Raw genomic sequence first — 10,119 nt, forward strand, 5'->3', positions numbered from 1 at the left:
GGCGGTAGGCCTCCAGCACGTCCTCCAGGGGGAAGGTGAAGCGGTACGAGCCCAGCCTGGACTTCTCTGAGAAGGCTGGAGAGGTGGTAAACTTATAGAGGAAGCTGGGATGCATGGCGGCCTGGTCCTCTGTAAGGTCGGAGAATTTCTGCTGCAGGAGCCTCGTCTCAGCTGCCTTCACCTCCTCAGGGCTCACAGCCAGACTCCACCACAGCAGGATGCCTCTGTGTGGATCTTCGGAGCCGTTGTGTAGAACCCTGAAGCCTTCGTCCGTCCTGATGCCACGTAACCCCTTTTGGTTTGTGTCATGTTTCAGATGAGAAACATGGAACTCTGGCTGGGGGTAAGCTGGGATGTCATTGTAGAGGTATCGGTGTCCCAGAGGAACTTTCTGTTTCAAATCATTCAGGCTTAAGTGCTGACCGTTGACATAATGTTCATCACGTCCTCTCCTGTTTTGTCGTTTCTCCATGGTCTCTGCTGTGAGGAACATGTACTGACACTCTGCTGCTTCTCAGAGGAATCTTGTCTTCTCTCTACAAACCCGAATGTAATTCAAAACACACCCAGTGGCATCAGTTCAAGCACCTCCCCTCATCCAAAACCACCAGTCCCACCCCAATGAAGTTACACAACCTCAAAAACATAGGGAGAAATACCATAAGTCAGGGGTTCTCAACTGGTCTCACCCTGGGACCCACATTTTCCCATGGTCATTAAGTCGCGACCCAATTTTTTTTAGAATTCAGTATTCAATATTTAATATATTTTCCTGTGCAACATGCATTTCAGAGCATATAACCATGCATAGTAACTGGAGCATGACAATTACTTGTACAAAACTGCACAAAATAAAAAAGGGCACAAAACAACATATTTTCACTCTATTTTGAGCAAATTAATGAAATGAAAAATACTTTATTCATCCCAGAAGGGAAATTCAATCCTGTAAAAGCTCACCTTTTTTTCTTTTTTTTTTTTAAATCAATATAACATATATAATAAGAAACTAAGGAGGACCATGACAGCTGCATGTACAAAAGTGAATAAAATAAATATCAAAACTACTCTGAAGTTAATGAGACAGTTGGGCACGTGCTCTACTCTTGATTAGAGTTTCAAAGTCTGGGCTGACAGTAGACAGAGCTGCTCTCAGATCATGCTCAGTGTCCAACCTGTTTCTCTGCTGTGACTTGAGCTGGACCAAGGTAGAGAAGACACTGTCACACAAACAGGTTGAGCTGAATGGTAAGATTGTTTTAACTGCAGGAGTGGCGAGGGATGGATACTCAGCCATCACATCGCTGCACCAGAAGTGGGAAAGGCTGACCTCTGCTGTATCGGCGGCGGGGGGGATTTGGAGATCAAAATTTATATCCCGATTCCAGCACAGCGAACGAATAGTTGGCTATTCGGGTCCAGCCCTAGCATGAAAATCCACATTTTAAATACTCCGGGTCATATCTGCGCTTTGCCATCTTGCGTCCCAACATCAACACAAACTTAAAGTGAACGTCAAGCTATGGTGACCGTGCCTGTCAAAATAAATGTTTTTTCAAAATAAAAAAATAGGTCCAACCTGAGACGCACATTATGTATTATTTAATTTTGACCAGCTGTCCGCGACCCACCCAGAACAGGTCCACGACCCACTTTTGGGTCGCGACCCACCAGTTGAGAACCCCTGCCATAAATTAAACAAATGTACTTTCTAAACTCGCTCTTATTTATTTATTTTTTTTAGTGTTCTGGATGTCTTTCATTTTTATCGCATTACATTAAAGTATCTTCAGCACAATTTATTTTCTTTATAAAACAATTGGCCCCACTTTTACTGCAGTTTGTCCACCCAGAGTCTGACATAGGGGTTTTTTCTGGAAAGTGAAACCTAATGTGACACACACAACAGATCCTTTAAATTTGTGTCCAAAGTGCTCTTCTAAGAATATGGAGCTCAAACGCCTTAATACAATGAAGAAGCTGCTGACTTCACATTTATGTTTTGCTGGCAATGTGACAGTTCAGTTGTTTTTCATTGTGTTGTCTCTTTGTAGCTATGAAGCTGTTTTGTGTCTCTATGTAGTTACTTTGCATCTCTTTAAAGTTGTTGTGTCTTTTGTTGTTACTGTGTGTCTCTTTGTCTTTATTTTGTAGTTATTTGTGTCTATTTGTAATCTTTTTGTTTCTATTTGTGGTTACTTTGTGTTTTGTGGTCATTTTGTTTGTTTTAGTGATAATTTTGCGTCTCTTTGTAGTTATGTTGTGTGTCCTTGTGGCCATTTTGTAATACAGCTGACCTTTGTTGTGTAAATGATATGTTACTGGAAACATATATAATCATTTAAGTTTAAAGAATAAGAATAGTTCATCTTGAGGGTTTATTCATTGCATGCTACTCACTATAATGTTGATTCATAAAGATTCGTTTGCTTGTAAGTCATGTTGTTCTGCAGGACAGGGTGCCCGTCATTGGGAGGAAACAGATGAGTGTGTGACTGCGCGATATCCCGATAACCAATGTGTGGTGAAGACAGGATGTAAAGATATGGGGCATACATCCCAGGGAGGAAACAAAGGAACAAACGGACAGGAAGATGTGAAACAGCTTGTGTGGCATATTGTGCAACTTGTCATTTGACTAAACAGTAAAAGATAAGAGTCGGAGGGAAAGGAGTTTGTCTTACTCTGTCTGATGCTAGGGAGAGTCTGACCCGGAGCTCTGTAATGCAATATTCAGTGTGGAATTAAATTGAATGATTGAGACCGCGCTGAATTTGTTTCATCTTTACAAACAAACACAAAAGAGAATCTTCTCCAACACCTTATTCACGTGTTTGAGAATAACCACAAATAAGTGCATGTGCAGCTATGTGTAGACATACAGGTAGCTGCACATAGACGCACAACAGATAAACATACTGAACCTACCATACATTATGTATTGGGTTTGATTATCCATTTGTTTATGGGTTATTCCATCTCAAGTCATCAGGTTTCTTCTGCTTGACCATCTCTGATTTGCACAGAACTTTTTCATCATAAACTGTGGAGGTTTAAAATGGTAGCACTGCAATTTTAGATTCATACATCAAATACTTTCCAAGATGAAATGTTTTTAAAAATTGCACATCAACCCACTTTTAGGAACCTTGGTCTATTTAAATTTTAGGCTGTTTGAATGAATATGTCAGAAACTAGTAACGACAAAAGACTGAAAGTAGAATAGAATAGAATAGAATAGAATAGAATAGAATAGAATAGAATAGNGTACAAGAAGAACTCATTCATCAGAGTCTCTGTAAATGTACCAACAACAACACAGATTATCATCACTGATGGCAGATTAGCACTCATCACAGGACGGATGACATTTGTGTCTCTTTGTAATTATTTTGTGTTCTTTTCATTGTTAAGTATGGTTAGTAAATAACATCTGTTGCTAGCAGAAACCTATTCATGACGTGTGCATTTTAAAATATTTTCTTTTTCAGAGAAGATGTAGATAGATTGGATGTAATTTCCCAGAGTTCCTACCTGCAGGCGGTAGGCCTCCAGCACCTCCTCCAGGGGGAAGGTGAAGCGGTACGAGCCCAGCCTGGACTTCTCTGAGAAGGCTGGAGAGGTGGTGAACTTATAGAGGAAGCTGGGATGCATGGCAGCCTGATCCTCTGTAAGGTCGGAGAATTTCTGCTGCAGGAGCCTCGTCTCAGCTGCCTTCACCTCGTCAGGACTCACAGCCAGACTCCACCACAGCAGGATGCCTCTGTGTGGATCCCTGGAGCTGTCGCGTGGAACCTTGAAGCCTTGGTCTATCCTGATGCCACGTAACCCCTGTCGGTCTGTGTCATGCTTCAGATGAGCTACATGGAACTCCGGATGGGGGTATTCTGGGATGTTTTCCCTGGAGAGGTACTGGTTTCCCAAATGTTGAGCTTCCTGTTTCAAATCATCCAGGTTTAAGTGTCGACCGTTGACATAATGTTCATCACGTCCTCTCCTGTTTTTCCGTGTCTGCATTGGCATGTTTAGATGAAGATGTTGATCAAAAAGACAAATTAAAAGACTGTGAGGAACAAGTCCTGACACTGTGCTGCTTTATGGAAGAAGGGCGCCGCGCCTTTGCCAGCCCGAACAATAGAAGGTTCAAGCGCCTCCCTCACCTTAAATAACCAATCCTGATGTTCCACATACCATCCTAACAGACACCTTCTAAACTATGGCGCCAAGAACAGAGCGAAAACTACCATGAGTTAAAAAGATATTCTTTCTAATCTTAATCTCTTTTTTATTTAACTATTCATTTATGTATTTGAGTGTTGTGAATTTCTTTCATTTGTACTGCATTACATTCAAGTATCTTCAGCATAATTTATTGATTTATTCATCAACCAATTTGCCAGAACTGACATTTTGATTTGGTTCATAACTGTATATATTTTGGGTTTGTGTATTTGTTACCTCTTCAATGTATAGAAATAAACTATCCATCCATTTTGTTTGTATTAGTGGTAATTTTGTGTATCTTTATAATCGTTTTGTGTCTATTTATAGTTATTTTGCATCTCTTTGTAGTTATTTTGTAGTTAATTGTATATCTTTGTGGTCATTTTTTCTACTTCATGTTGTGCTCATTTTGTGTCTTTTTGTGGCTACTTGAAATATCCATGTGTTTGAGGAAAACTGCAAATAAGTGCATGTGAAGCTCTGTGTGTCAAATACATATAGATAAATATCCCCATGTACACTCGGGCCGGCCCAGACCAGTTTGATGCCCTAGGCAAGGTTGTAGTTTGCGCCAACTTGCATCACAGTCAATTTCACTATTAATTTTCATACAGTAACACAGAAACTGTATGGATGTATTCAAGCTTTTATTTAAGTATAAACAACACACTAAATAAAAGCTGAAGAAACAAGTAACAGAAATTAAAAATACAATATAAATAAGGCACTGTACAAATATAAAACATGTTCTATTTACATACAAAATAAAAAACAGTAAATATGAAAAGAAGCAACACAATATGAATAAAAATTACAAAATAAATAAAATATTACACAAATTAATAAAAAGCTATGAAGCTATGATGTCCCATTTTAAGATGGAGAGTAAAAAGTTCAAAGCTTTGTTTATTGCCAACCCACATTCACAAAAAGAGGTGAGATCAGTACAGGTTCATTGTCAACAAGGTGGCAGGAGTGCAGAATAACTGAAAGTGCTATTCAATCTCTCTGTTGAAAATTCCTGTATTTTTTTATATGTTAAGGATTAAACAACGAGGAGCCGTGCATTATACGGTTTGTATACACGCAGTGGAGTCTAAAAACCACGATGTGAAGCGGAGTGGTGTTACTCCGCTAAGAAACAAACAAAAAAAAATCCTCTAAATTATTTAGAGGAGACTGTGCTACGAAGTTATGTTGATGTGGGTTTATGTGATATTTAATAGAGTAATAGTAACGCCGTTTTTTTCTGTTTTTTTCCCCTCCGCTTGTGAATGTCGGCACCCTTAGCATTTTCCTATACTAGAGAGGGAGGGAGAGTGGATGGAGGGAAGATGTGAGTGGGTAGGGAGGGAGGGTGGTTGGTGGATCCCTGGTGAGGGTCTGGGCATTGTTGGAGCTGGATCTCAATCTACCAGAAATTAAACTATGTGTGAGATAGCTCCTGCGCATTCGTTTAATGAAGCAATAGGAGAAGATAGTTAGGTCTCACTCTATGTATTTATTTATCAGATGGCTGAATAAGCATACAGAGCTCTGGATCAAACTTCTCACCCTAGCACCAACAGATGTCAGGTCACAAAGTCTGACTGACTGCCTCTCCCTGATCCAGTGTACTTTATACTATTACATGAGAATGTGCACATAATGTGTTGCAGCTAGCTTATTGGTTCCTCCATTTCCTTGGGCCTTCTCCTCCCATCTCGTAGGTGCAGAAACTTGCCACTCGGCACCCAACTACTGAGCACCTTCAGTTTGTCCCTCCTGCAGATACTTGCTTGTGACAGTAAAAAAAAATATACATACCACCAAATCTTGTTTCTACCTATGTTTCTCATGCTGCAATTGTTTATAAGTTATGCTGATTATGCCTTAAGATAATAATAAGAGATTATCAGAACATGAATATAAAATATATGATCCTAACAGCATTGGGGTGGGTGCTGGCCCATGCCGGGTGGCTGTCTGGAGTGGGCCTCACGGGCTCTTGGAAGGCCTTCTGCTGGGGTCGGGGGTGGGGGTGACTCTCGGGCTTATGTGGCCCTGGGCCCTGCGCTTGGCCCGCCTGGGATGGCCGGTGCCTCGTGGGGTCGGCGGCTGCTGGTCTTGGCCCGTTGGGGCCTCTGTCCCGCGGCCGTTGGGGGCTCTAGCTAGCGCCTTTCTCTGCCGCCGTCTGGGGGGATGCATGTTCGCCTCAGTAGTGTGGTGGCTGAGATTCATACTCCGGGATTGCTACTGATGGCTCGGGTCCTGGAGCTCATCTGTCCTGTGCAGGGGCTCAGTTGCACATGCATTGCATTCATGTCTGAACACTCCTTACCCCACACATTCTGTAAAATGACACTGCATTGTCCGCGCTAACACCTACTTTTGTTTGCTTTGTTTATTTATTTTATTTATTTATTTCTCCGGACACATGTAATTTGTTTTTGTTTTGTTTTTTTGTTTCTTTTCCCTCTCTCATTTTTGTGTGCATATGTAAATCTTGCGCTCTGGTAACCGTTGAGATTCAGGTTTTCTCAGCTTGTTCATTTCCTATAGGTGCTCTGGATGACTACCAGCTCTGTTTTCCTGCAAAAAGCCGTAAGATGTTTTCTGTTGTGTACAGGTACAGGTGTAGCAGTTTGTAGATTGTGGTATCTTTGTTTACTTCTATTTTCCTTTCACTCTCCTTCTCACGTCTGTAAACTGTACACTTTTCTTTTTCCCTCTATCAGGTCCAACATTACTGCGTTAAATTCAGTGATAAGCAAGCATTCAAAATAAGTTTTTTTAATTTCTGGGTTTATTGGTTTCCTGAATCCTGGTTTGAAGCTCAGTGTTGTAGCCCAGGCCGTCTCCATCTTGTCAGTGCCTGGCTAATAATAACTGAGGACTGTCCTACCATGACGCCACTCAAAGCAGCTCAGTGATGCATAACTTTTAGCCTTAATGTAATTTAAACGAGTCACAATAAATTACATAAAACTTCACCCACCACGTTTGTGTCTTTGTCAACACAAGCAGGTGATTAAAGCTGAGCAGTGAAATCACCAAATTTGCTGCACACATCGCCATGGAGATTTTTATGTCTTGATTATTTGTTCTTTATATAATTTGTGTTTTGCATTAAAAGGACATCACCTGGAATTTTATTCACAATCTTAAAAGATGATAAAACTTTATTAATCCCAAAAGAAATTCTTGTGATGCCTGATGATGATTAACCTGAATCTTGAGTAACAACTGTTGTGGAAATTTTCTATGATCTTAATAAGCTCCAGTAGTCCGAGTTGTCTTTGTCTTGTTTTATTCAAAGCTTTGAAGGTACAGGTCATACAGAATGCAAACAGTCTTCAGGAGAGTGCAGGCAGCATAGTATTATTATACATGTACAGGCGTGGTCTTTACTCCAACGGTCGTATAACAATCCCATGCTGGAAAACAACAACTGGGTGTACAGGGTGTACTCATTCACAGACGTTAGAAGTCTGGATCAGGTTTACCAGCATTCTGTGTGACACATACTAGGCATGATTCACAGTGTCTCTGAGCAGAAACTGAAAATCCTTTTGTAAACCGATGGGGGTTAATTGCAGCCAACATCCCCCCTTTTGACACATGGTCTAAATCATGTGTCAATTTAGCAAAATGGGGAAAGAAGTGTTTGGGCAGGCACGGTTTGCTATTCGGTCCTACCCACACACCAGAATCAACGTTACAGCCGCATGACTGCCACACAGCTCGCTCTTGTGGTGTAGCAAACTGTTGCATAGCAGCCACAGAGGAGACAACATCCTGTGATGAGAAAGAAACAAAAGTGTGTGTGGTTGCAACCGAAAACTTCGCCGCAGCTTTCGCAGCTGCATCAGCAGAGGCATTACCACGTGAGATGGGGTCAGATAGTTTTGTGTGTGCTGAGCATTTACAAACAGCGACTGCAGCGGGCAGAAGGATGGCCTCCAGGAGAGCAGCCACGAGAGTGTGGTTGAGGATGGGCTTCCCGTCAGATCTGAGGAAATTTCTGTGCTTCCAGAGTGCGCCAAAGTCGTGTACGACACCAAAGGTGTACCTGGAATCTGTGAAAATAGACACAGCTTTGTCAGTAGCCAATTTGCATGCTTCAGTGAGTGCAACCAGCTCTGCCGCTTGTGCTGAGTAATGACATGGGAGTGGTCCAGAACAGAGAATGGCATGATCTGAAACAACAGAAAAACCAACAAGATTAGTTCCAGTATGAGGATCACNCACCCTCTCTACCTCCTCTCCGTTGATGCAGAGGGCAGAGGGCAGAGTGCTCTGTGCGTGTGGATCGTCTGAAATCCACAACCAGTTCCTTGGTCTTGCTGGTGTTCAGGTCCAGGTTGTTGCTGAGACACCATTCTGCCAAGTGCTGGACCTCCTCCCTGTAGGCTGACTCATTGTTGCCTGCTATCAGTCCTACAATGGTGGTGTCATCAGCAAACTTGACAATGGTGTTGGTGGTGTGAATGGGGGTGCAGTCGTGGGTAAAGAGAGAGTAGAGGAGGGGGCTGAGGACACACCCCTGTGGTGTTCCTGTGTTTAAGACGAGAGTGGAGGATGTGCGGCCTCCCATCCTGACGTTCTGGGGTCTGTTGCTCAGGAAGTCCAGTATCCATGCACACAGTGAGCTGCTCAGGCCCAGATCGCTCAGTTTCTTGACCAGTTTGTGGGGAATGACTGTGTTAAAGGCGGAGCTGAAGTCCACAAACAGCATCCTTACATACGTGTTCTTTTGGTCCAGGTGAGTAAGGGCTGTGTGGAGAGCTGTGATCACATCGTCCTCTGCTGACCTGTTTGCTCGATAAGCAAACTGATGTTGGTTCAGGTCAGCAGGGACGGCAGAACTGATGTGAGAGATGATGAGTCTCTCAAAGCATTTTGCGATGATGGGCGTTAGAGCAATCGGGCGGAAGTCGTTTAGGCAACTCACTGCGTTCTTCTTGGGTACTGGGATGATAGTGGAGGACTTGAGGCAGGTGGGAACTGCAGACTGTTGCAGCGAGAGGTTAAAGATGGTGGTGAATACCTCTGCTAGCTGGTCTGCGCAGGCCTTAAGAATCTGTCCTGAGACGCTGTCTGGATCAGTGGCTTTTCTCATGTTGACTCTGCGCAGGGAGGCCTTCACCTGTTGCCAGTGCAGCTGGATGGGAGCATCGCCTCCTGGTGGTGTGGGCTGAGGGATGGCTCCTAAGTCGCTGCTATGTTGGTCAAAGCGAGAGAAGAACTGGTTCAGTGTGTCTGGATGAATATTGTCTGTGGGGGCTGTAGATGCAGTGTTGTTCTTGTAGTCCGTGAGAGTCTTTATCCCCTGCCACATTCGTCTGGAGTTGTTGCTGTTAAAGTGCTCCTGAATGCACTGCTGGTATTTGCGCTTGGCCTCAATTATGCCCCTCTTCAGGTTGCTCCTCGCGCTCTTGTAGGCCTGTTGGTCCCCCGATCTGAAAGCGGAGTCACACATTCTTAGGAGGGTCCTCAGTTCACCGTTGAACCACGGCTTCTGGTTGGGCAGCACTTTAACAGTCTCTGTCACACACTCAGCGCAGAAGGTGATTTAGTCCAGCACAGCTGATGCGTGTCCTTCCAGGTCTGTCCCCTCAGCAAGAACTCCCCAGTCTGTGATGTCAAACCAGTTCTGCAGGGCTGAGGTGGCTTCCTCAGTCCATACTCTGACTGTCTTTATGGCTGGTTTCTGTCTACAGATGAGTGGTTTCTGAAAGTGTCAAGTTTCTCAAACCTGAGACCTAATTTCTTGAGGGAACAAACTGCATCACAGCAGCCACAACAAACTCAACATGTTTGATCATGTTTTGGGTTCTCTGCATACATCATGGGCTGCAAGGTGGCGCAGTTGGTTAGCACTGCTGTCTCGCAGCAAGGAGGTCGCCGGTTCGC

The 10,119-nt window shown here is 43.2% G+C and overlaps 1 protein-coding gene across 3 annotated transcripts in view; it reads right to left on the bottom strand.

Moving 5' to 3' along the window:
• Positions 1-10,119, bottom strand: part of LOC103354658 (uncharacterized) — a 31,203-nt gene that overhangs the window by 13,385 nt on the left and 7,699 nt on the right. Inside the window, exons 1-2 of one of the 3 annotated variants that reach the window (XM_008278101.1) lie at positions 1,331-1,449; positions 1-536 (exon numbers count right to left, since the gene is read on the bottom strand). In XM_008278101.1, coding sequence (XP_008276323.1) covers positions 1-493 — 493 coding nt within the window. In that variant the 5' untranslated portion in view covers positions 494-536; positions 1,331-1,449. Of the gene's footprint in view, positions 537-1,330; positions 1,450-3,534; positions 4,043-10,119 lie in introns of those variants that run through there. The other 2 variants (XM_008278103.1, XM_008278102.1) reach the window with 2 other exon arrangements.

Source organism: Stegastes partitus, unplaced genomic scaffold (genome assembly GCF_000690725.1).
Source record: "Stegastes partitus isolate 25-593 unplaced genomic scaffold, Stegastes_partitus-1.0.2 Scaffold115, whole genome shotgun sequence".
Taxonomy (NCBI): domain Eukaryota; kingdom Metazoa; phylum Chordata; class Actinopteri; family Pomacentridae; genus Stegastes; species Stegastes partitus.